The sequence below is a fragment of the Bos indicus x Bos taurus genome, chromosome 17 (genome assembly GCF_003369695.1).
Source record: "Bos indicus x Bos taurus breed Angus x Brahman F1 hybrid chromosome 17, Bos_hybrid_MaternalHap_v2.0, whole genome shotgun sequence".
NCBI classification, from domain to species: Eukaryota; Metazoa; Chordata; class Mammalia; order Artiodactyla; family Bovidae; genus Bos; species Bos indicus x Bos taurus.
In genome coordinates this window covers 20,764,599-20,791,985 of record NC_040092.1, presented here as the reverse complement: position 1 = coordinate 20,791,985, position 27,387 = coordinate 20,764,599, and the positions used below count along the sequence as shown (strand labels likewise).

The following is a 27,387-nucleotide window of genomic DNA, read 5'->3' as shown; positions in this document are numbered from 1 at the left end:
GGAACTGCTGGTGCCCTCCGCATGCTATCAGGTACCACAGTTTTTGCACCCAATAATCAGAAAGACCATACCTGGTCACAGCAGCAGCGAATGTCACAGGCCCCCGCTGTCAAATTGCAAGGGCAAGGACCAAGGGGCTGATACACCTGGTTAGGAACGACAGTCACATTTTCTGAAAAGTACAAACAACAGAGAAGTTCAGCTGTGAAACACTGATGAGACTCACTCAGAGAAAGCTGAGTTGTATTACAAATCACCGTTACCAGTATTCCACATGAAGGTATCCCTGAGATGGGCTATATCTACTGAGGCCTGTATCTACTCCTCCAACAAAAACCCAAATAGAAGAGAATGTCCTAGTTATACAAACTGAAGAAGTCACAGTTGATCTTGAAGATGATCAAGTCACTAAGATTTGCAAGTTAAGCCAAATGCAATGCACTTATTTTTCAATACACTGCACAACTCCTTTCATAACACAGACTGATTGTAAGCATTTACTCCTCCAAATTCATTACCTCTTTCAACAGATAAACCTGAAGCCATGACCTAAATGTCCATTGACAGATGATGTGGTACGTATAGACAATGAAATATTACTCAAGACATAAAAAGAACAAAATGGGGTCATTTGCAGTAACGCGGGTAGACCAAGAGTCTGTCATACAGAGTGAAGTAAGTCATAAAGAGAGAAACAAATATTGTATATGAACGCATGTATGTAGAATCTAGAAAAATGATACAGATGAACCTATTTTCAGGGCAGAAACAGAGACGAAGACGAAGGGAACAAATGTGTGGACATGGAGGGTGGGGAAACCGGGAGACTGGGAGTGGGTATGCGCACTGCCACGTGTAAAACTGATAGCTAGTGGGAACCTGCTACAAAGCACAGGGAGCTCAGCTCGGCGCTCTGTGGCGACTAGATGAGTGGGAAGGGAGACCCAAGAGAAGGGGGTTGTATCTCTACACATAGCTAATGCACTTTGTTGTACAACCTTGTAAAGGAACTATACCACAACTAAAAAAAAAAATCTGAAGCCACGGTGACACTGCAGTTTATCTGGAAGCCATCTGACCACAAGATCTCATTTAACTGAGCTACACACTCAACCTCAAGTCCCATCACACTGTGAATGCAAATTTTCACATCCTGATTCTGGTTCAAGTGTGGGGGAAATTAGTAATTTTCACACTGATTGGAAAAGGAATATGTTATATTACATTTTAGCCTCCTAATTCAGAATCCAGAGACTAATAGTTGGAAAGCTATGTACGTGACTATTTGTGTAAACTCTATTTATCAGTCAACTTCAATGAGAGGATAACTGAAGCTTCTAGAGAACAACTATTATATATTCTACGCTATAATATAGTAGAACCCTAGTATGTCAGTGGTATCAAGAACAAGAAAGTCCGAATAAGAGACCATGTCACAAGGGTAAGGGTTTGATCCTCAGTATAATCAAATCCGAGACGTAAGCAAGGCACTTTAGAATAGGGTTTTACTATGTGATATATAGATAGATATTTGTGAATCTATCTATATGCCTTCCACATTGTTGGCTAGCTTCCTTGTTACCAAGCATACCGCTTACCTCCTGGCTGTCCTTCCATCCTTTTTCTTGTTCTGATCTCTGTCTGACTGGGTGCAAAATTTTTCATACCTTCATGGGGTCAGAGTGGACATCTCATAATTACCAATATATACAGACTCTAATTTTCCTAAGTTTGGCTATTTGTACAAGGACATTCTGAAATATTACCTAACTATACTTAAACATATTTTTTAAAAGAAAAAAAAGTTGCTGCTCTGAGTGGTATAGCAACTATTAAGCCCTCCTGTCAGGTTTCTTTTTTGGCCATGCTATGTGGCTGATGGGATCTTAATTCCCCAACCAGGGATCGAACCCATGCCCCTTGAGTTCAAAGTGAGGAGCCCTAAATCACTGGACCACCAGGGAATTCCCTGGAAACTTTTAAAATAAGAAAATTAAACAAAAGAAAAATAAGTTTAGGAAAGCAAGACAGACTCACAAGCGAAGCACACAAACTGCATGGCACACACTTACATTCAAACGTCTGCAGTAAACATTTTGATAGTCGGAGACTTCACTTGCCTGATGCATTTTGGCCCAGAGAGGAGTTGGCATAAATTTCCACATGAATGAGCAGATGTGCTAAACAGGATGTATTATGAAAGGCTGAAACAAGAAGAGCTTGGACAATACATGGGGCCTCCAGGAAGGGATCTGTCCCATTAGAGGAACATGACTGCATATCCCTTTTCAACCTCACGGTCACTTCCAACGAATTCTGAAAGGAAAATATCACTGTACTTTATATGGTGACTCAAAACGGCATCTATAAGAACACATAAGATTAAGTAAAATCAATCTGCCTCCATTCATTTTACAAAAGGCAAACTGGACCCAAGGATGACATCATTCTGCTCAATTTTACCCTGTAAACCTACTGCAGTACACAAGCCCTGATTCCTAATCCTCAGCTGAACATACAAGCAAGCAACTTGTGCCTGCTTGTTGTTTGGTCACCAAGTCGTGTCCAACTTGTGACTCCATGGACTGTAGCCTGGCAGGATTCTCTGTCCATGGGATTCTCCAGGCAAGAATACTGGAGTGGGTTGCCATTTCCTTCTCTAGGGGATCTTCCCGACCCCGGGACTGAGCCCAGGTCTCCTGCATTGGCAGGTGGATTCTTTACCACTGAGCCACCTGGAAAGCCCTTTTTCTGTTTAGAGAAAGCTGAATACAGGTCTGATAAAGGTATTTGTCTGGCACTTTTATTATCCTACCGGCAGATTAAATACACATAAATAAAAGTCCATGGAAACAGGCTCGGTTCCTGGGGTGCAAGCAAATTCTGTTTCGTCTTCTATGTTCGGAGTTGATGTTTTGCAGATACTAGATACTCAATGAAATATCTATTAAGTGGAAAACATTTCATCTTTCCAGGTTTGAGTGTCCTTACACATAAGCCCAGAGTTGGGTGAGACCAGCAATTCATGAAGCTCTTTTGAGTCACAGATTCATTTGATAATCTGACAGAAGCTGGCAAGCCTCTCATCAGAAAAAAATGCACACATACAAAACTTTATACACAATTTTAGAGAGTTCACAGCTTTTTTTTTTTTGGCTGTGCCATGCAGCTTGTGAGATCTTAGTTCCCCAACCTGGGAATGAACCTGGGCCCTTGGCAGTGACAGCATGTTGTTCTAACCATGGGACCACCAGGGAATTCCCTCACAAGCTTCTTGAAACTCGTCCAAGAACCTCTGGGCTGGATGAGTACCTACAGGATCAGATAGCCCACAGTTTCATGGTGGTTCCAAGCACTAAGTTCTATCTTGTCTGATTAAAAGAACATCACAGGGGAAGTTCCCTGGCGGTTCAGTGGTTAGGACTCGGCGCTTTCACTGCCTTGGTCCAAGTTCAATCAATCCCTGATCAGGGAACTAAGACCCGATAAGCTGCTGGGCACAGTCAAAAAGAGAGAGAGAGAGAGAAAACAACACTGCAGGAGCACCAGATGCAGGACTCCGCAGATGCTACTGAGAAGGTTCCCACCTCTGGCCTTACCACAGTGGGGGTGACAGTCAAACTCCAGTCTCCTGTCTCATTGTTCAGCTCGCCACAGGTGGGAACTGGCAATAAACCTACAGAAGAGATTGGAACACAAGAGAGTATTGCCCAGCTACCAAGGTACTGCACTCTTGAGTCGGGTTTCCTAGGATGGAACACCTTTCCAAGCCTAGGATTGGACTCTTTACAAGCTGTGTGACTTTCGACCAGTGACAACCTCTCTGAACTTCAGTGTCTTCATTTGTTAAACAGAATTAAAAGACATTACTGTTCTTATTAGGAAAATGAAGTGATGTATTTAAGTACATGGGATAGCTCAGTGAATGCTAACTTGTAATTTCAAGCTTTCTTTTACTCACCCTGTCTGTTAGTTCTCTGGTCCACAGCAGCAGCCCCCATCCCGACTTTGCAGGGGACAGCGCCAAGGGACTCAGAGGATGCCACCTGGCCAGGCTTCTTGGGCGGCCTGAAGCTGGCCCAACCTCTTCCCTCCCCAAAGGAAAGGTCAGACTCTTTACCCATCTCGTCCCGCAGCTGTGTCAGGGACACGGTCACATCCTCGGTGCCTCCGACCAGGGACGCGCTGACCACAGAGCCGGACATGCGGATGACAGAAGGAATGAAAACTAGGCGGGAAGAAAGGGACAGAGAGGAGTTAATAGTTGCAGAACCCCTGCCTACACTGGGTGGTGGCTTTCTTTGGCGGTGTCTTCCGCAGCTCTGGCGGCAGTCCCAGATTTGGCCTCAAGACTCGTCCTCTCCCTCATCCCCGTCCTGCAGGCCCCTGCCCCGCCTTACATACCCAGATCTCCCCTCAGCGGCCTCAAGACGCCCTGCAGAAGGAGGAGTCCCAAAAGCAAAGGGACCGGCGGCGACAAACGCATGCCTGGGGGCTCGCCGGGCCTGCACAACAGGGCTGCACCCGCCTTACAAGACTGGAAGCACGGGGACTCGGAAGCTATGCCCGGGCGGCCTTGCCGCCACCATCTTGTCAAGCCAACGCCTGGAGCTATGGCAACCACCAATCGGCCGCCGGCCTGACGAAAGACGAGCCGTGATTGGACCAACAGCAGAGAGAGCCCGCCCTCAAACCCATCCGCAGCAGCCTAGCCCTGCCACAGGCCTTAGGTCCTTCTAGTTGCATCACTCCATGTAATGTAATGCTAAGTCACTTCAGTCGTTTCCGACTCTGTGCGACCCCATAGATGGCAGCCCACCAGGCTCCCCCATCCCTGGGATTCTCCAGGCAAGAACACTGGAGTGGGCTGCCATTTCCTTCTCCAATGCATGAAAGTGAAAAGTGAAAGTGAAGTCGCTCAGTCATGTCTGACTCTTCGCGACCCCGTGGACTGCAGCCTACCAGGCTCCTCCGTCCATGGGATTTTCCAGGCAAGAGTACTGGAGTGGGGTGCCATTGCCTTCTCCTTTACTCCATGTAAAGGCTCACGAAAAAGTAGGAGTCCGCGTCTAGTTTAAAACCCCGAGTTTCTCCAACATGGAGTTAATTCAATCATTCTGGAGTTAATGCAAATGCGATGCCGCAGGCACTGGGTTCTAAACAAGCAACTTAATAAACTTGATTTTTATGAGAATTTGGGGGGAGGGACAAAAAGGGGGTGATGTTGCAGTGCTGTAAGTGTTTTGTTGGATTGTTTTTATTATTCTCCTTTTTTCAGAGGTTTTGTTTGTTTCTAGACAGTGAAGGATAGGGAAGCCTGGCGTGCTGCAGTCCGCGGGGTTGCAGAGTGGGACCGGAGTTCGCGACTGAACCACCACCGCATAGAGCTCTCAGATCTCTGAAAGGAGGTCTTCTCAAACTACACACACGAAGTTTTAGCACCATTAGAACAGATGCAAAATTACCAAAATGCTGCCTGGGAAAAAAAAAATCATTTTTCTTATCTCAGTAGCCTCAAAGGATCGCAAGGGTTATCATAGCTCAGTGACTTACAGGTGCAGGGCCTGAGGTTGGACTGCGTGGTTTGAATTTCACCTTCCTTCTATGTCAAGTGATCTCGGGAAAATCACTTAACCTCTCTAAACTTAGGCTTCCTCAGCTTTATTTCCCCCACCTCATCTTTAAAGGAGGTAACAGTCTCTCCCAAACAGGGTTGTGTGAGAAGGAGGCAACACACCTAATGAGCTTAGCCTAATGCCTGATGTACAGTAAGTAAGTACTCAGTAACTGTTCACTCATTTTGTTAGCTATCAGATGAGCAGTAAACCAATTCACGGGCAGAATCCATGTACGGTGTGTAAAAAATCTTCTATTAAAAACTTCATACCAATCTCTTAATTGTATCTGTAACAATATTTTTGTGTATAGTTTCAGCAAGATTGAAATTAAAGTTCTTCAGGGTTGAATAAAAAATTGACATGTGAACAAATCCAGTTAAAAAGTACACAGTTGAAGATGCATGAGCATGAAATAAACAACCAGTAAGAAGAAATAACTCAGGGAAATATGAAAATTTAAATTATTTTATTATAAAAATTTATACAAAATAAACCATAAACACAACAGTTAAAATTTAAACAGAATTAAGCCAGTTCATAACACATTTCAAATGAAAAAGTAATAACAAAAACCTTATAAGCTTGTTTGAATTTAGTCATCTTTAGATATATGATGCTTTATTTCCTAGACTTAAAAATAGTGATCTCCATTATACTTAGGCTGTAAAATATTAAATATTATTTTTAAAAGACATTCTTAAACTCAGAGATTAACAAATACTTGGAAAGTGACTACCAAAATCTTTGTATATTTGTTAACAAAATTGTAAATCCAGAATATAAAACCTACCTGAAATAATCTAACCAAATACCAAATTATTTAAATATTTGAGACAGTTTTTGAGATGGTATCAAAAGAAAATTAAAATCTTATTTATATATAATGTTGTATACACATATAGGTTTCTGTCAGTATACTTTCTAAAAACAAATCAAACTGGCCACCATTCTTGAAAACCCTTCCTATGCTATGCTGGAATTTAAAAGGACTTTTAGTAACTTCCAGGTTACACAGAAAAATAAGTTGTTTATTGTTGAAATTACAAATAATTTTTCTTTTGAATTGATACAAGTTTTCAGTATTAAGCCCAAAGTTTCCAGAGAACCATTCTCCAGTATTAATGCTTTCCCCCTCCTCTAAAAAAGGAATGAATTCTATGTGGGGCAACACTTAGCTGGAAAGAATCCATTCTCCCAGAGAAACTCCCCTCGTGAACCCAGACTTTGGCTTTCACAAATAAGCTCTTCACACAACTGTTTTTGAAGAAAAAGTTCCTTCCTGACTACTGCACTTGCTTTCCATACTCGTTTAAAATCAGATTTTAGAGATACTCAGTGATAAGCTCTCATTTGGGTAACTGTCCAGCATGTATTGTCAGACAAAAGAATAAATATCTGGTCATATATGGAGTTAAACCTCAATTGAGAAAATAAGGAGTTTATTTACATGAATACTGTCAAAGCTAAGTGTTGACTCAAGTAAGATGTTCTATCTTGATTAATGCCATTACTCCATAGTCACTTTTTTCCAGAACCGGGTCCAAATTTCATGTTGTACATTTCACAGTAAGGACCTAGACTTGGGTAGGTTCTGACACCTTCCATCAGTCAGGACAGACTTTGACAAATGATCATCTCATTAAAAAAAAAAGTCTCAAATTTGTGCTTTCTTCCCCCATTTCTGGACAAAAACCAGCCAGAAAAGACTTTAGGGTATATTGCATAGAATGACTCCCTCAAATACATCAGCCCCTCAGAAGCACAGTATAAGGATGATGTTTCACAATATTTCCTGTAAGAAAGCTCATTATCTTACACACATCTCTATTATTTTCAGAGCTTCCCTAACAAAGATTCTGCCATATAATTTATATAACCAGCTCTAAGTGATAGGGAAATTATTTTTATTATCATGAGGACATTTTTAGTTTCTTTTTCTTGGCCTTCAGTACAGGAGGCAGAGAAATCTTAAAGGCTGTCCTGAAATAATACACAGAAAAAAATAAAACACTTTTTAGTGCTCTAAATCTCTGTAAAGTGAGAGCTAGCCACACAACCCCAAAAGATACTTACTCGCATGTGGTACAGATTGGGCTGAAATTGCAGAATACTGTAAATTGAAACAAACAAAAAAAACACCAGGATGATTCAGAAGCAACACAGTTGAAGGTATCTTCTGCACACTCCCCTCCAACATAGAAAAACTGAGTATGGACTCAGTCCTCAGTAAGGACTTCCCTGGTGGTCCAACAGTTAAGACTCCACTTCCACTGCAGGGGGCATCTATTCAATCCCTGGTCAGTTAGCTAAGGTTCCACATACCACACAGTGCTCCCTGCCCCCCACCAAAAAAAAGACATAAAAAAGAAAAACTCAGTACACCAACTTACTTGACAAGCACACAGAACAGACGTAGCCGATTTCAATGAGATTTCGATGACAGAAGCAAGCAGCCCGGTAGTCAACATGAACTGGGGGTGGGAGGATTAACTGAGACCTCTGATCTTGATCAGGAAGAAAAACCCACTACATGAAACAAACAAACAAACAAAAAATGACCACGAGATTTTTATTTAAAATATGGGGGAAAACAACCAGAAGCCAAGATACAGATATTAGACGTCAGCCAGTAAACACTGAGAATACTAAACTGGATTTCCCTTGAACATCTGTTGAGAAATGTGTATTTTTCATTCCGCAATTACTGAGCACGTCCACACACAGGCACTGTGCTGTAAACAGTCTGCATAGGGCGACAGGGTCCAAAGACTATGGAAGCTGGAATTCCCTAGGTCACCCCTCCACTCCTTTCTTCCAGTTACTAGGCGTCAGCCGTCTTGTTCCCATTCATTCCCCAGGAAATAAGGGTCTCGCTTGACTCAAGGCATTAGGTTCACTGTTGACGTTTCCTTACCAGGAGATATTGCAGAAGGGAAGGCATCTGGGGCACCTTCAAGTACAGTCCCCCTGTGATGTCACAAGCCTGTAAGACACACAAAGGACTCACTGCCACGTGAGCACTAGCTTTTATAGACGGAGGTCATTCTCACCACCAACTCTTCAGGTCTACGACACAGCAAATTAAAAGGGCGTCTCTTCCCAGAGTGAAGGAAGACTGGAAACTTGCAGCCACCTCTCCAGATGTTCACATAGCTTGTGTTTTCCCCTTGGTCCACGCCCTTTCACCCTTTGAAGCCTGCAGTTATAAGACACTACAAGTCCTTTTTTCCTGTTGGTTTGCTGGTGGTAAATTTTTATTCTTGCCATCCTTATTCACTCTCATTGTATTTTAGAGTTAACAGTTTGAGATGTAATTCACACACTATAAAACCTATCCTTTTAACATGTATGATTTACTAATTTTTAGAACATTCACAGAGCTGTGCAACTGTCCCCGCTATCTGGCTGCAGAACATCTTATCACCCTACATCCCCATTAACAGTCACTCTTCATCCCTCCTCTCCCCTGGCAACCACCAATCTGCTTTCCGTCTCCATGGACTTGCCTATTCTGGACACTGTGCATCAATAGAATCAGACAAGCTATGCCCTTTTATGACTGGCTTCTTTCACTTAGGATAAGGTTTTCAAAGTACATTCATACTGTAGTCTTGTAGCATGTATCAGTACTTCAATTCCTTTTTATGACCAAATAATATTCCACCACATGGATAGACCACAGTTTGTTTATCCATTCGTCCACTGATAGGCATTTGAGTTGTTTGCACTTCCGGGTTATTACGAATAGCACAACTGTGAATATTCATGGACAGTATTTTGTGTGGACACGTTTTCCCTGAATAAATATTTAAGAACGGAATTGCAGACTCAACTGGTAATTCCATGTTTAACTTTCTGAGGAAGTTTCAGATCATTTTCCAAAGAGGCTGTACCACTTCACATTCCAACAAACACCATGCAAGCTTAAGAAACAGGAACTTTTGAGGCTGGGGTACTTTCTGGTTGTACCCCCGCTTCCCCAGTCAATCCCCAGCAGTAACCTAAACTCAAAGTTTTCTGTAATTTTATGCTTTTAACTGATCTTTTAGGAAATAATGTTCCTTGTGATCAAAAAACATTTATCAAAAGTTTAGTATTGTCTTCAGTCTTATTTCCAGTTTTTTGGTTTTCCTTTTCCTTTTTAGTTAAAGTAAAACTCATTTTCATGTTTTGATTAAAAGTAACATCTGACAGTGCTGTCCAAGAGAAACATAATATGAGCAACATATGTAATTTTTAATTTTTTAGCCACATAAAACAGGAACAATGAAGAGATAAAGTTTTAGTAGCATCTTTTATATAACTCAATATATTCAAAGCATTATCATTTTAACATGTAACCATTATAAGAATCATTAATGAGATATTATACATTGTTTTTCATCCTAAGTCTTTGAAATTCAGTCTGTATACTCACATACTTCTCAATTCAGATCAGACTCTTTTCAAGAGCTCAACAGTCATATGGCTACCATTAAGGACAGCACAGATCTGGATCCTATTCTTATAAAATTCTCTGCTTAGTGATCTACTCTTTCATCTGTATGTATAGAGCGATCATGCTGGTCACCTAACATTAACAATAACCTCGGGATGAAAGGATTTGAAGAGATTTTTCTTTTTTTTTACTCTTTTTTAAAAATACTTTTCTGTGCTGTTTGAATTCATTCTACTGTGTGAATTTTAATACTTTTACAAAGTCAATCAGATCATTATGTAGAATATAAATAAAAATTTCAAAAGAACCGGAGAGATGCTGGTGCTCTAATCTAACGCATCATAAGGGATAATCCCTAAAGCTGTGTGAAAACTGGTGGGTGAGAGACATTTACCACAGGTAACAGAACTCACCACGCTTTCAGAACCACCACCAAGCATTCATTTAAAATATACCTGTTGGAGGAGTCCTGAATCGGAGTCTAACACGCAGGCATCGATCAAAATATTCTGAAATGGACATTTCAAAAAATATTAACAGGAATAGTGAAGACTACCTTATAATGAGAACCTACTATATGCCAGACTCTATTCTTAAAAAGACTCATTTAACATGCATGGTTACACTGCAAAATAGATATCTGATGTGCATTTTACAGTGAAACACCCAGGCCTTGGCTGGAAGGTGGTCACAGAGCCAAGGGCCAACCGTGCTGTCATCCCCAATCTGCCTGTCCCCAAAGTCCATGGCCTTTCCACTCTATCATGCTGCCACTCCAAGACAGAAAACATTACAGGTGACTATAACAGCATTTTAGGTTAAAACGGAAGTTTGCTTTTAAAGTTTTTTGGCCATACCACCACAGCATGCAGGATCTTAGTCTCCTGACCAGGTATCAAAACCATACCTCACGCCATGGAAGCATGGAGCCCTATCCACTGGACCACCAGGGATATCCCAAAACTGAAGTGTTGTTTTTTTTTTTAAACTGAAGTTTTAAGAAAGTTTTTTTTAAACATGTCAAAGAAGAAAATGTATTAATGATAACTCATCTGAACACTTGAGTTATTTGCAAAGTAAAAATATCAAATATTTATTGTTGTTGTTTAGTTGCTAAGTTGTGTCCGACTCTTTTGCGACCCCATGGACTGCAGCCCACCAGGTTCCTCTGTCTGTAAGATTTCTCAGGCAAGAATACTGGAGTGGGTTGCCATTTCCTTCTGCGGATCTTCCTGACCCAGGGATTGAACCTGCATCTCTGCATTGACAGGAGGGTTCTTTACCACTGAGCTACCTAAAACCTCCCTAAAGCAGAAAGACAAAGAAATTGAGGCCATGCATGCAGCAAACTGTTATAAAACTCAGGATTCTTAGCCTGAAGTCTAAGGATGAGCTAAACAGGGTTGTAACTACACATGTAGTTAAACCATGTAACTATAAACAAAAGTGAGTTTGACTGCATATTCTTCTGGGGATCCACTAGATTCTCAAGGGTGAAGGACTCAAAATAGAAAAATGACTAGTACAAAACATGGATTCCAGATTCCCAATCCCTTAGTAAGTATTCAGTCAGACTATTTCTTTAAGCAGGCCATTCAAACAGTAAAATTAATTCCTTCATTATGAAAGCAATAATCTTTAAAAAGAAGGCTCTCAATTCACCTGCTTCTGTGCTGCAAAGATGACATTCATGAAGTTCATATACTGCAAGGCACTGTCTTCTGCAGCCTTAATCACCTAAAAATCATATGCATGTTAATACCTTTCGGCCACATTCTAGTGCTCTTACTCAAATGTCAACACAGTATACAACAAACTATAGTCAATATCATCTTTCTTATTTATCTTTGTAGTTATTAAAAATCTCCCCCAAATCCTATAATCCAAGAGATAATCCTTGTTAATGGTTTCTAAAGAGCGTCTATGTGCACATGTATATACATTCACATCCAACAGAGACACAGACACACACACCCAGGATGATACCCTAGTATTCTGCAACCTGATTTTGTAGTCCCCAATATCTGGGGGAAACAACCTTATGTCAATAAATATGAGTGTATATCATCCTTCATGCTGAGTTCCTAGATTTTGACTATTTAACCAATTACCTACAGAAGACATTTAAGCAGTTTCCACATCTCAGTTGTTTTTTTTCAAACCTCAATTTTAGACAATGCTCTGATGAATATGCCCATCTACCCTTTGCACAACTGATTAGCTCCTAAGATAACCAGTGGGATTACTAAAGTGTCTGCACATTTCATTTTGATACATATTACCGACCTGCCTTCCAGAAAAGCTGTACTAATTTATCCTCTCACGGGCGATGCAAGAGAAGAACCACTAGTAGGGCTGCCATATTTCCAAACGCTACCTGGTCATTTGCATTTCCTCTTCTGCAGACTGCTCATGTTTCCCACTTATTCCTTTGGAGTCAACCCTGACTTTTAAAAATTAATTTAAAAGTCTTCTTTATTTTAGAAACATTACATCAATCCTGTCATGTAGTTATGTTGAAAACATTTTTTCCTAATAGATTTTTTCTTTTCCCATCCTTGTTTTGGGGGTTTTATTTTTTTGAGGTCTTAAGCTTCCTTTTAAAGTTTCACATCATGCTTAGCAAGATACTCACCAACTGAAGATGATAAACACGTATCTTCTTCCAGCACTTTTACAACTCGAATTTTTACATTGACATGTTTGATCAATCATTACTAGAATCTGCTTAGGGGGAAGCAGTGAGATCTAGCCTTGTGTTCCTCCTGACGGCCAACCAACTGGCCCAGTATCTTTTACTGAATAATCCATTTCGTTCCCACACATTTGAAAGGTTTCATTCATCTTGTGTCAAACCCCACTATGTACCCATTATCTGTCTGCATACTACTGTACCAGAACCACACTGTTACTGTGGCTTTGTAATGTGTTTGAGTGCCTAAAGGAGTGTGAATAAAGAAGAACAAAGAGCACTGCTCCCCACCCAGTTCTACAAGGGTTAAATGGGAACCCACTGCAGCTGCCCACCGACCGAGCACCCTGAAAGGAGTCCAGGATGAAAGGCAGGATGAGGCACTCAGTGCTTTGGATAAACAGGCCCTTAGACAGTCAGACGGGTATCTCAGGAAGAATTCCAACAACCCCAGATTCTTGCCTCTTTGTAGGCAAGAGCTGAAAAAATAGAAAAGCACTAAAATCACTATCTTGAGATATCTGTTCTTTGTGATCAGCAGTCATCTCTTACCAAGATGTATGCTTGACTGTGTGAATTTCCTAGCCAAAAAAAAAAAACCCACATAAACTGGTCTCTCCTCTACCTCTTTGGGACAGTTACTCCACAGATGAGTGGCTGTCTCCTGAGCTATAATGCTGAGTAAAACCCTGAATAAAACTTAAACTTACAACAGTCATGTTGTATGTTTTTTTTTTAAGTCGATTGGAGCAAGTGCCTGCTTACTATTCTCTTTCAGAAAGCTCCTGGCTATTCCCACTGACTTATTCTTTTAGATAAATTCTTGACTTTCTTAAATCCCCCCACTCTGCCAGGAAAAAAAAATCTGATTAATATTCTGAGATTGCACTGAACTTATAGTTTAATCTTGGACAAACTGACATTCAAGAATAAAATATGGCTCTCCACAAACTAGGGGTTACCAGTGGGGAAGAAGGAAGAGGAGACGGGCAATACAGTGGTTGAGATTTAAGAGGTATAAACTATTACAGACAAAAAAAGCTACAAGGATATATTACACAACATGGGAAATATAGTCAATATTTTAATAACTATAAATGGAATATAACCTTTAAACAACTGTGAATCACTACATTATATACCTGTAACTATATAATACTGTAGATCAACTAAATATCAATAAAAATAACTGAAAAAAATTTAAAAAGAAAAAAATATGGCTGTTTATTCAATACTTCTATGTCTCTCAGAATTTCAGTTTTTCATCATAATCAACTTTACACAGTACTTGTTAATTAACTCTGGACTCTTAATATTTATTGCTTCTATTATAAATGGGTCTTATTTCTCAGTCTGTTTTCTAACTGGCTCTGGCTGGTATAAAAACATAGTATAGATTTCTTTTAATCTTACCAATATCCTTGATTTCATTTCCTGGTTATCTATAAAGAGATAAAAACAGATTACATTACAACTGAATCTCACTGAACATATTATATAAAGTTTTCTTGCCAATTTTAAAACAGCCCCTCAAAGTTATAGTAGTAAAATAAGAACTACAGTCCCGTAGAAGATTGCAGGCTCTCACCTTTAACTTCCTTGTTCATTCTATGAATGTCTTATTTTCTTAGCATTAAGGAATTTAAAAATAGTGTTTCATAAATAATAACAGTAAACAGAACAAATAAATTCAAATCATAGTTAAATAAATTCAGCATCCACCTACCTGAAAAAAAGGAAAAGCTCCATGACTCACAATAAACACACAAAAGAGATTGGGAGTTTCCAATTACTGATTTTGCAATCAAGTGGGTTTTGCAACCTGACCGAAATATGATTGTTCTCCAAGAAAATTAAAATTAATAGATTTGATCATTTTACGGCTATCTATCATGTCCTAGATTTGAATACTGGCACAAGTAAATCAATATGCCAACCAAATGAGATGACGAATTTGTAAACCCTACACAGACAATCAGACACCCCCAATCATAGTCTGGGATTGGAGGGATCACTCAATACTTTACAAAACAAACAAATTAAATTACCTAAGACTGAAAAAAATGTCACACAGATTATCAACATGCTTTATAAAGGTGGGCAAAATAACTCATTCTCCTGGGGAGAACCAGAGGCTCATTTAACAAGCCCCAGGGTCAGTAAAAGGCTTTTAAAATCAAACACTGTTCCTAACATGAGAGGAAAAAAAAAATTTTAATCTGTCTAATAATAAACAGAGAAACATCCTGAAGAATAATTCATTGTGAGCAAGACATACTGGAGAAAGTAGAGTTTTCTCATTCTTACAGCTTCTCCTAAAACCATGTTAAAGCTTTTTTATTATCTACCGCTTTAAAAAACTCATGCCTTCCAGTAATGTGGATCCATGGTTCTAAGAAATATCACAAGTTAAGGTATTTTTATTAAAGGAAAAAACAAAACAAACTTCTGAATGATTAAAACACCAAGGATACAGCAGGGGCTTCCCTGGTGGTCCAGTGGTTAAGAATCCACCTTGCGATGCAAGGGACACTGGTTCAATCCCTGGTCTGGGAAGATCCCACATGCTGCAGGGCACCTGAGCCCGTGTGCCACATCTAATGAGCCTATACTCTGGAGCCCTTGAGCTGAAACTACTGAGCCCCGGTGCTGCAACCACTGAAGCCTGTGCACCCTGGAGCCCACGCTCCACAATGAGAGAAGCCACGGCAATGAGAAGCCAGGGCACCGGAAGTACAGAGTAGCCCAAGCCAGAGCACCGGAAGTACAGAGTAGCCCCGGCTCGCCACAGCTAGAGAAAGCCCGCAGGCAGCAACAAAGACCCAGCACAACCGAAGAGAAAATAAATAAATACATATTAAAAAAGAAAAAAAAAACCACCAAGGATACAGCAAAGAGCTTTGGCAAGGGATCCTGCCAGCAGAGTCTCTGTGTGTTGACCCTCTATGTCACCTGTAAATAACAAAAAGCATTAAAAAGAGAACTTTTAGGTACTTTATTGAACCAAAATCATTTTTAAACCAAAGCATTCATCTTCATGAAGGAAATCATATAACATTTCAAAACTGGGTTTATAAACACAGATAAGCAATTGTTAAACATTTTCTCAATTTAAAATATCCTGGTGGTTGGGGGCTGAATGGGGAGGAATGAGGGGTGGTTGTTTACTGGGTATAAGGTTTAAGTTTGGGATGATGAAAAAGTTCTTGAAATGGATAGTGGTGATTGCCCAACAATGTGAATGTACTTAATGCTACCAACCTGTACCTTGAAAAATAGTTAAAATGGTAAATTTTATGTTATAAAAATAAATACTAAAAAGTATCCTGGTGTTACTGGGGAAGGTTCTGGTTTCTCAATGATCTGAGTGGTACAAAAGTCTGTGTGTGACCGAGGGCAGCCTGCACAGAGGTCCCTGGCTAGGCTCTGAGCCTTTCCTATCACCTCTTCCTTCCCACTGCCCCGGGGAAAGCTGGACCAGTGAAAAGAGGACTGGAGAAATTCCCCTGGCTGTGGGAGGTAGGGACAAAGTTCACAGCTTACCTGCAGACTTGAGTGAAAACAACAACAACAAAAAATCACTCATAAAAATCAAAATTCTAAACATCCAGTTCAACAAGGTGGGCGTCCAGATTAATACCCTGTAGGAATGGGGCTTGCAACTGGTCCGGGAGTGCTGATGCCCCACGGGAAAGGTCTGGACCACTGTACTGAGAAGCTGGGCCTTTACGCTGGAGGCCAGTGGTTTCCAAAATGTGATTCTAGAACCCATTGGAGGAACATCACCCGGGAACTCAAGAAAAATACAAATTCTTGGGTCTTCCCTGGTGCGTGCTATGCTATGCTCAGTCATGTCTGACCCTTTGAGACCCTATGCAGTGTAGCCCCACAGGCTCCTCTACCAGGGAATTCTTCAGGCAAGAAGACTGGAGTGAGTTCCCATTTCGTACTTCAGGGGACCTTCCCGGCCCAGGGATTGCACCCGGGTCCCGGCCTCCTGCACTGGCAGACAGTTTCTTTACCGTGTGAGCCACCGTCCAAAGCACCGGGCCCGCCCTAGGCCCACTGAATCGGAAACAATGAAGTGGGGCCAGTATTTCATGTTATTCGGGTGTAACTTACAGATCTCAAAATTCACTCTTTTAAAGTGCACAAGTCAATGATTTCCAGTAAATTTCTAGAGTTGAAGTCATCACCATGATCCAACTATAGAACATTTCCATCACTCCAAAAGATCACTTAGGCCCATTCCCAGTCCCTTCCTGCTCACCCCCAGTCCCAAGAGAAATCATTGATCCACTGTCTCTAGAGTTGCCTTTTCCCCACCAGTGATTTGGACAGAGGAGACAGTTTAAAACCACTGCCTGCAGGCAATAGGGAATTAGCAAAAGTGTTTGAGGCAGGGAATACTACCTCTGATTTTTAGAATAACTCTAGAGGGCTGAGTGGAAGGACTTGAATGGGGAGAGACAGGAGAAAGAAGCTGTTATAATGATCCAGAGCAAAGGCTCTCAACCGGGGCAACTGTGCCCCAAGAGGGTCATTTGGTTTGTACCTGCAAGTGTGCTCAGTCATGTCCAACTCTTTGTGACCCCATGGACCACAGCCCACCGGATCCTCTGTCCATGGGATCTCCCAGGCAAGAATACTGGAGCGGTTGCCATCTCCTTCTCCAGGGGATCTTCCTGACCCGGGTTTTGAACCCGTGTCTCTTTCATCTCTTGCATTACAAGGCAGATTCTTTAACAACTGCGCCACCTGGGAAGTCCCAACTGGGGGATATCTTAGCATCCAATTGGTTGAGGCCAGGGACACTACTAAGTAAGTATCCGCCAAAAGGCTTCCCTGGTGGCTAAGATGGTAAAGAATCCACCTGCAATGCAGAAGACCTGTGTTTGATCTGTGGGTTGGGAAGATACCCTGGAGAAGGGAATGGCAACCTGCTTCAGTATTCTTGTTTGGAGAATTCCATGAACAAGAGGAGCCTGGGGGGCTACAGTCCATGGAAGCACGCAGAGTGGGATATGACTGAGCAACTAACCCTTATCCTCCAAAGCACAGGAAACCCCCCACAACAAAGAATTCCCCCGCCCAAGATGTCAGCCGTCCCAAGGTTGAGCTAGATGGCAGGTAATAAGGGGTCAGACTTTGGAGGTACTTCTGAGACTAAATTAATAGGATTTCATAGATGATTAGATGTTGGTTTAGAAGGAAACAGTCAAAATGAAAGCCTTTGGAAAAGCAGGAGGATGGGGGTGACAGAAATGGAAGTAGTGGTGTAACTGAGGGGAAAGAAAATGAAACTGGTCTGGGGCTTATTAATGAGGCTGAGGGACACTTAAGGGGAGACATCTGCAGTTTGAAAGAAAGGATGGAGTAGAAACAAAGACTGGGAAGTGTTCATACACAAATGATAATTAATGGGAAGGTTGGACGAGAACATACAGAGAAAGAAAAACACCACACAGAATAAAAAATATATATATTTTTTAAGGAAATAAAATGATAGACTTCCCTGATAGGAATCTGCCTGTCAATGCAGGGGACACTGGTTCAGTCCCTGGTCTGGGAAGATTCCACATGCCTCAGGGCAACCAAGCCCGTGCGCCACAAGTACTGAAGCCCACGGGCCCTAGACCCTGTGTTCCGCAACGAGAGGAGCCACCACAACATAAGCCTGCTCGCTGCAACTGGAGAAAGGCCTGAGTGCAGTGACAGAGACCCAGCTCGGCTGAAAATAAATAAAATCAACATTTTTAAAAAATGAAGAAACAAGATGAAGGAAAAGTCAAAAATGGAAGGAAGAATGGTCTGAGAAAGAGGAAAAATGGGTCAAAACAGGCTATCCTCAGACACTAGAGTGTTTCAAGTGGAGGCTGGTGAACAGTGTCCATGCTGCAGAAGTCAGGCAAGTATCACACAGGCTTTTGTGGGCGTGATTTTAAAAGAGAGAGAGAAAAAAAATTAAGTAGATAATATCAAAAATCTCAAACTTTTGGACTCGAAACCTCAAGGACTTCCACATTCAACTCCATCTGCAAATAGCACTAATGGGAGGAAGAAAAGCTGAAAGCAATTACTTTTGGTCATTAGATCTTTGATCTCTTCAGCGATAACTTCATTTGCTGCTGTCAACAACTCGTATTTTCCATCTTTACTTCCTGAGGGAGTAAATTCAGAAGAAGGGTTTCCTGGGTCTCCAAAGAAGTCTCCAAGTCTGCCGTTCTTTCCAGGGTATAAGAATCGACTGAAACAGAAAAACAGACAAAAAACTCCCTAGTTACACCAGGACTCAGGGACCTCACTAAACATCAAAATAGAATTCAGCAGAGATAACAAAGACCACACCAATTCCAGAATCTCAAGAGTCCATCATAAACTTCAGTTTTACAAAATGTATGAAACAGGCAAATTGGCAAACATGAGTCTTCCACCATGGAATGTTTTGATGATTCCACTGTTTTCTTAAAAAATGAGAGAAATAAAGAACGTACTCAGTTACAGCCTCTTGAAACGCTTTACGGTGGTTCTCACTCTTCAGATGACAACCGAAGAGAATTCCTACCAAATTCTAATTTATGACCAGTTTATTATTTGAGGTATATTCATCTACCCCAGTAATATCTCATCCCAGGGTCCTTAAGCACTGAGCAGGGAGAGTAATCACAATGGTCATACCTTTCCTGAATGTGACTTGCTATCACTGCGAGTTTGTTGGAACGATTCATGAACAAATGAGAATTTCCCAGCACCATCACGGCATCAATGCATTTTGACAGAGTAAACTGTTGAAACACAGAAGACAAAAGAATCTAAAACAGCTACCCAAAACCACTATGTCAGATTATTCACGCTAAAAATTTGCTCTGGAGTTCCCTTCTCCAAGGTCATAAGCAAAAACATCAGGAAGGTATAGTTTTCTGATTCTGAACAGCACAGACTTGCCCATTTCTGACTTGCTTAGAAGAACAACACATTAGCTGGTCAGGTCTCATGGAAGAGAGCAAAAGGAAGGAGGAGCTACTCCTGGGGGATGGGATGGAACTGGGGAAGCAGGAGGAGATACGGTCATTTTTTATAAACATGATGATTGATTTGTGCTCCAGTTGACCTAGATAAAATTTAGTCAGTAGAATCAATCTTTACTAATACTAGTTATCAAGACTCATCCTTTCTTTCTCCTCCCATACAGAACTGTCTACCAGGTACAATTTCATCCTCCCTGATAATCAAAACTGTCCAATTTGAAATAGAAACTCAAGAAAGACTAAAATTCCAACTGAGACTAGAAATCACATGCAAAGACATTCATTTTCACTGTTATTTTTCCAGCTGTTATTCTGTTAATCAATACAACTTATTTGTTCATAAATAAATGTATTCATAGCAAAAATATGGATCATCAAATCTGAAAAAGAAACTATAGTTCTCTAATTTTACTTATGAGACCGCTTTCTCATCAGTATAATATTCCACACATGTTTTTTGTATAACACTCAAGGAATAGTAAACGTGTCACATCTTCTGTGATAAAATTACTAGCAAACTGTTGCTGCACATAGAATAGATAATACATATTGATTAAATTGGTAATTGTAAAGTCTTTCAATTAATTCATTCACTAAATATGCTGAGAACCTATTATGTGCCATGTGAAGACCCTTTTTTTCATGGAATTTACATTCTGACAAGTATTAATATTACTAAAGAAAGAACTATGTTAAGCAGAAAACAAAACCGATAAATTTCACTTACTCTATTTCTTAACATGTAAAACAAACCTATTAAAATTTCTACACAACAAAAAACAACTAAACCAAAGTGAAAGGCAAAGTACAAACTGGAAAAAAAAAAAACCTCAACACATGAAAGACAATGAGTTAACCTTTTAACATAAAGAGTGTTCACAAACCAGTTAAAATAAAAAGGAACACCCAAAGAGGAAAATGGGAAACTCCCCCAAAGAAAAATATAAAGGAGAAATACAAAGGGCCATTAGATATACCAAAAGAAGACTGAGAGAATTTTTGGTACATCATACTGGCAAAAGATAAAATAAGGAAACAGAGCATCTTGTGTTAGTACAAAAAAAAAGGAATCTTCATATACCACTGATGAGAGTTCAAAGTAAGACAGTCTTCCTGGAGAGTATGATAATATGTAGTGATATGCTGGTCCAGCCACACAATGGAATTCTACTCAGCAATAACAAGAAATGAACTACTGATCCATGTAGCAACATGGACAAATGTCAAAGTAACTATGCTGAGTGAAAACAACAGACCAATAGACCAAACAAGAAAAAACCCAATAACAAAAAACCAACTATATACTGTTTGATTCCAGGTACGCTGCTGCTGCTAAGTCACTTCAGTCGTGTGCGACCCCACAGATGGCAGCCCACCAGGCTCCCCCATCCCTGGGATTCTCCAGGCAAGAACACTGGAGTGGGCTGCCATTTCCTTCTCCAATGCATGAAAGTGAAAAGTGAAAGTGAAGTCGCTCAGTCGTGTCCGATTCTTAGAGACCCCATGGACTGCAGCCTACCAGGCTCCTCCGCCCATGGGATTTTCCAGGCAAGAGTACTGGAATGCGTTGCCATTGCCTTCTCCGTGATTCCACGTATATACATACCTTAAAAATGCAAACCAATCTATAGTGATATTAGGCAGATAAGTGGCTACCTCCAGGAGGGAACAGGGAGAGATGGGTGAGAGAAATTCAAAGGAATATGAAGAAACTCTGCGAGTGATGGATTTGTGTGTTTTTGTTTTGTTATGTTCTTTTGGATACGTCGATCAGCTTACAGGATCTTAGTTCTCCAAACAGGGACGAAAGCCAGGCCACAGCAGTGAAAGCACTGAGTCCTAAGCACTGGACTGCCAGGGAACCCCCATAGATCTGTATTTCATCATTTTGACTGAGGTGACAATTTCATGAATGCATACATATGTGAAGACATAACACTTTCAATGTGTGCAGCTCATCGTACAGCAACTTGGTAAAGTTACGATCAAGTACATAACTTGTTCTTAATTGTGAGAACATGTCTAATTTAAGAATTTAAATAAGAACGTGTCCAATTTAAGAATTTAAAAATTGGATGTAACACTTTTATATGAATTTCATCAAAGAAAATATACAGATAGCTAATAAGTTTATGAACAAAAGCTTAGTCATTAGGGAAATGCAAATTAAAACCACAATGAGGTACTACCACTTACCCTAGAATGACTATAATCAAAATGACACATGACACTTTCCTGGTGGTCCAGTGGTTAAGAATCCACCTGCCAATGCAGGGGACATGCGTTCAGTCCCTGGTCCAGGAAGATTCCACCCGCCATAGAGCAACTAAGCAAGTGTGCCAGGACTACTGCGCCTGCGGGCTGCAACCACTGAAGCCTGTGCCCCCTAACGCTGGCATTCCACAATAAGACAAGCCCACACACTGCAACTAGAGAGGAGGCCCCACTCACCAAAACTAGAGAAAGCTGCACGCAACCACAAGGCCCAGCAGAGCCAAAAATAAAGGAAATTAATTAATTTTTAAAAAAAGGATAGGAATTTCCCTAGCAGCCCAGTAGTTAAAGACTCCACACTTCCACTGCAGGGGGCATGGGTTTGATCCCTGGCTGGGGAACTGAGATCCCACATGCTCTGGGTCATGGCCAAAATAAATTAATTAAGTAAGTAAAACAGCCTAGTCCCAAGTTCTCTTAAAAAATAATAAAAGATAAAAGCTACACTCGAAAGCTACATACTATAGGATCTATTTATGGAACAAAATTATAGATCTGGAGAACATATTATTAGACTAGTACCAGGGACTAGAAAGTTGCACCAACCATGGAGGGAGCACCGGGGAGCTCCTTGGGATAGAACAGCTGTGTCTTGATTGTGGCGGCAGTTACACAAATCTTACATGTGCTAAGACTGCAAGAACCAAACATACACACCCAGGTGCACGCAAAACTGTTATTATCTGAATAAGGTCTGGAGATTGTACTGATGTCAGTGTTCTGGTTTTGCCCTTTGTACTGCAGTTACAGAAGATGCTACTACTGGGGGAAGCTGGAGCCAGAGTGCACAGACCTCTCTGTACCAGTTTTTATAATTTCCTGTGATTCCATAACTAGTTTAAAATAGAAAGTATTAAAAAAAAAAAAAGACTACATATTATATGGAATCAATATATGAAATGTCCAGAAAAAGCAACACAGAGACGGAATCCAGACGAGTGGTTGCCTACAACAGGGGGGAGGGCTTCCCAGGTGGCTCAGTGGTAAAGAATCCACCTGCCAATGCAGGAGATGTGGGTTCAATTCCTGGGTCATGAAGATCCTCTGAAGAAAGAAATGGCAGCCCACTCCAGCATTCTTGCCTGAGAAATCCCACAGACAGAGGAGCCTGGTGGGCTATAGTCCATGGGGTCGCAAAGAGTTGGGCATGACTTAGTGACTAAACAACAATAACAGCTAGGGCGTAGAAGCAGTGACTGACTGCAAACAAGCACGAGGGAACCTTCTGGAAATAGTTTTCTAAAATGGAATTGTGGTAGTGGTGGTTATACAACTTTACTGTGATTTTTACTAAAAAACACTGAATTATACATTATAATGGGTGAATTTTATGGTATGAAATTATACCTTAATAAAAAAGCAATATACACATGAAAGAAAATGAAGTCACTCAGTCGTGTCTGACTCTTTGTGACCCCATGAGCAGTGGCCTGCACCAGGCTCCTCCATTCGTGGGATTTTCTAAGCAAGAGTTCTGGAGTGGGTTGCCATTTCCTTCTCCAGGGAATCTTCCCCACCCAGGAATCGAACCCACGTCTCCCGCATTGTAGACAGATGCTTTACCATCTAAGCCACCAGGGAAGTACTAAGTCAAATCAGAACTATCCAAAAGCCTTCCCAAGCAGCCTTACCTGAGACTCCTTTAATGCTTGCTTTCCCCACCAAATAGGGTTGGTATCAACTATGATAACTAGAAGATTCAATTCATCCTCTGCAATTAACCAAAAAAACAAAAAAAATTAGCCTCATAAAAGTGAAACAAAGCTAACATTTCCAATTTGTAAATTAAATCCAAAGCAAGCACCACTGCATGCCTTTCTATGTATATAAGCTACAATCGTGAAAGGAACACAGATCAAGTTCTTTTAAAGACTTACAGCTCTGGAGGCCCTTAGTGAGCTCTTGCTTGCCTTCTGTACATTTACACCTCTCATGCACTGCAATAGTAGCCTCCAGCTTTTTTGGCACCAGGGACAGGTTTCATGGAAGACAATTTTTTCCACAGGTTGTGTGTGTGGGGGGGTGATGGTTCATTCCAGGATGACGCAAGAGCACTACATCAACTGTTCACTTTATTTCTATTATTGTTACATCAGCCACGCCTCAGATCATCAGGCATTAGGTCCCAGAGGTCGGGGACCCCTGCGGTAGACTATGAACTTTGTGCGGTGGGATTTTTGTCTCTTTTATCACTGCTTGTCCTCTGCTCTGAACACAATGCCTAGCACAGGGTGGATGCCCAGTAAACATTTTATGACCCCAAAGATACATGCATCACGGATGTCTGGTCAAGGACAGAGAGCACTGATGGACCAGTACCAAGAATCACTAGCAGAATTTCAGGCTTGGGGTAGGGCTGAGTGGGGAGAAATTTAAAGGGAGACACAGAAGCAGTCTGGCTCCAGGTCCATCAAATCACCTTCTAGCAAGGCCAATTATAATTAGTAACCAATCTTTAAAAGGTAAAAACCAGTGTGAAAAGCAATGGCTGTGTAAAGACTTTATTGTGAAAATAATTAGGCTACTCTCTACAAAGTGAAAGACACAACGAAACAGGCTAACACATTAATTCAACAAACACTTACACTGAAGTACCGTTGTTAGGTGTTGGGGATACTGGATCCAAGCCCTCAGGGAGACTATATTCTGAGGTGACAGAATGTGAACCAGTAAGCATACGTTGCTATGAAAAACCCAGGATGCTCATTTAATAGCAGAAAGCAGCAATGCCTTGCTTACATACCCGTATCCTATTTACTCTCCAAGGTCCCAAACCTTGCTACCTCCTTATTCAAAAGTCTTCCCCAGGTCTTCCAACAGGTCCTGGCTCCCCCATCTCAGAAGAGAGGAAATGTCAGCCTTTCTGTGTCAGACCTAGCACATGTAATCCTATCTTCCTGTCCCATTGCTGACAGCTCAGAAAGGGACTTAATGCCGTCTTTCGCTTGTTGTTGTTCTTGCGTCTGACTAAGTTGTGTCCGACTCTTGTGTGACCCCCATGGACTGTAGGCTGCTAGGCTCCTCTGTCCATGGGATACTCCAGGCAAGAGCACTGGAATGGGTAGCCATTCCCTTCTCCAGGGAATCTTCCTGACCCAGAGATTGAACCCATGTCTCCTGCATTGGCAGGTGGGTTCTTTACCAGTGAGACACTAGGGAAGCTATCTTTCACCAATTTTAAGATGTACTCCCTCCTTTTTTCTTACATTTGACAGTTGCTGAACTCAGGAAGGTATCTTACCATTATGACGGATCACATTTTTTCTCTTAATGTTATATTAAATAAAATAAAAGCACGTTTCATAATCATATTATCTTAGATTAGATGAAATATGGTATTCCTATTTCGCAAGTGAAAGTAACTTGCTCTAAGTCACATGGCCTGCTAACAAGTAGCAAAGCTAACACCCAGCTCTGAAGACAGATCTGCTTGACTCTAAAGACTGTGGCTAAAAATTACACAAATGAACCTACTTGCAGGACAGGAACGGAGACACAGACACAGAGAAGGGACATGTGGACACAGTTGGCGGGGGGACGAATTGGGAGATTAGGACTGACATGTATTCGCCACCACGTGTAAAACAGACAGCTAGTGGGAAGCTGCTGTGTAGCACAGGGAGCTCAGCTCAGTGCTCTGTGATGACCTAGATGGGGGCTGGAGGTGGAAGGGAGGGAGATCCACGAAGGAGGAGATACATGTATACATATAGCTGATTCACTTTATGCTATTGTACACCAGAAACTAACACAACATTGTAAAGCAATTATACTCCAACAAAAAAATGGAAATAAACACTGTGGCTTTTCAATGCCCTATTGTCTCCTTCTGACCACCCACAGGGCTGTCCCTCTTCTGATGACAGTACTCACGACCTCATTTTACACTTAGCTGTGCTTCTGATCTCTCTTCCCCACTCAGCCCTCTAAATCGTGGACTTTTCAGAGAATGAGGAATGTTGTGTAAATCACAGAACAAAGTGTTTAGCACAGAAGAGTCACTTAATAACTGTCTCTACACAGGCCCTCACTCTTCTGCCCAAAAGCCTCTGGCCTTATATCTCCATCAGGTCCCACTCCCCAATTCTCAGAACCATACATTCCTTGCTATCATCAAGCCTGAGAAAAACAAAGTGTCGCCTGTCAGGAGAGGTGTGAATCCATACACATGGATTGTCCCTGTGGATTTCTTTCTTTGGGTCTCTACCTTCTCATTTGTAGACACGGGCCATACCAGATCTGCCTCCCTCACAGAGTTGTGATATTATAACAGATAAATGATGCATGGACAATTGTTACTGCCCCTGAAAGGATCTATTTCTATTCTTGCTCTCCACAGTCCATTTCCCACACAGCAGTCAAAGTAATCCTTTAAGATAGTAAATCAGGGAATTCCCTGGCAGTCCAGTGGTTAGGATTCAATGCTTCCATTGCAAGAGGCCATGGGTTGGATCCCTGGTCAGGGAACTAAGATCTCGCAAAAAAAAAAAAAAAAAAATATATATATATATATATCGTAAATCAGTAATACTTTCTTGCTAGGAGCCCTAAAACGGCTTGTATTACACTTAAAATAGAAATCTGGTCCCACAAGGGACCTGCACCTGGCTAGCTGGCTCTCTGATCTCATCCCTCTATCCCACCCTGCTCCCACCACCCTGGCCTCTTTTTTCTCCCTTTAAGACATCAAGCTTCGTAACTGGTAGTTTTATGTATGAACGAAAGTCTCCACCCTCCTCAACCCGCAGGTGTCCCCTTTCCGTCTTCCCATTGCAATGTATTGGCTCAATCTGTCACAAGGCCTTCACAGAGCCTTTATAAAATCACTCAAGTCTTAGTCTGAGTATCACTAGTCTTCCCTGGACCCATATCGAAAGCAGCTCCTCCTGGATCATCCCCGAATCGCGATCGACACCATCATCACTTTATACTGTCGTCACAGCTCTGTCACCCTTCGAAACTATTTTTATTTACTTGCCTACTGTCTGTCTCGCTCACTAGAGTGTAATCTCCGCTAGTCCGTCATGTTCTCTATGTATCTCCCAGGGCATGAAATAACGCCTGGCACACAACAGGCGCTCCAAAAATATTTACTGAATGAATGAACGAATGAATACATTTGCTACTCCTTTAAAGAACAGACAGGCTCCACCCAGCCCCCAAAATACAGTCCATTTGGTAGGTCATCGCTGGGCAAAGTCTGCTTAGTCCCGGGGTCCGGCTCCCGCCGGCGCGGCCCTCACCGTCTGAGACCATGGCGACCAGAGTCCCTCGGCGAACAGCCACTTGCAAGCAAGCAGACCTACCGAAGTGTATGAACTCCGACTTCCGGCGCCG

At 41.5% G+C, this 27,387-nt stretch overlaps 2 protein-coding genes across 10 annotated transcripts in view; both read right to left on the bottom strand.

Moving 5' to 3' along the window:
• The window catches only part of TCTN2 (tectonic family member 2), a 28,976-nt gene extending 24,155 nt beyond the window's left edge, over positions 1–4,821 (bottom strand). Inside the window, exons 1-5 of one of the 5 annotated variants that reach the window (XM_027567003.1) lie at positions 4,405–4,821; positions 4,121–4,228; positions 3,588–3,676; positions 2,121–2,316; positions 72–172 (exon numbers count right to left, since the gene is read on the bottom strand). In XM_027567003.1, coding sequence (XP_027422804.1) covers positions 72–172; positions 2,121–2,316; positions 3,588–3,676; positions 4,121–4,228; positions 4,405–4,486 — 576 coding nt within the window. In that variant the 5' untranslated portion in view covers positions 4,487–4,821. Of the gene's footprint in view, positions 1–71; positions 173–2,120; positions 2,317–3,587; positions 3,677–4,120; positions 4,229–4,404 lie in introns of those variants that run through there. The other 4 variants (XM_027567001.1, XM_027566999.1, XM_027567000.1 and 1 more) reach the window with 4 other exon arrangements.
• A 1,244-nt stretch (positions 4,822–6,065) lies between these two features.
• GTF2H3 (general transcription factor IIH subunit 3) lies at positions 6,066–27,377 on the bottom strand. 5 transcript variants are annotated; one of them, XM_027566995.1, is made up of 14 exons: positions 27,294–27,340; positions 24,636–24,733; positions 23,682–23,761; positions 19,427–19,533; positions 18,829–18,995; positions 15,638–15,700; positions 14,337–14,366; positions 14,162–14,190; positions 11,719–11,793; positions 10,512–10,565; positions 8,533–8,601; positions 8,009–8,144; positions 7,692–7,728; positions 6,066–7,598 (listed from the first exon to the last, which is right to left on the bottom strand). In XM_027566995.1, the coding sequence occupies exons 4-14, from the start codon at positions 19,501–19,503 to the stop codon at positions 7,529–7,531; spliced, it is 807 nt and encodes a 268-aa protein (XP_027422796.1). In that variant the 5' UTR covers positions 19,504–19,533; positions 23,682–23,761; positions 24,636–24,733; positions 27,294–27,340; the 3' UTR covers positions 6,066–7,528. The 5 variants fall into 5 exon arrangements, with proteins under 5 accessions (XP_027422796.1, XP_027422795.1, XP_027422799.1 ...); XM_027566994.1 differs by lacking the exon at positions 24,636–24,733 and having other exon boundaries at positions 27,294–27,377; XM_027566998.1 differs by lacking the exons at positions 24,636–24,733; positions 27,294–27,340 and adding an exon at positions 27,357–27,376.
• Between the last annotated feature and the right edge of the window lie 10 nt (positions 27,378–27,387).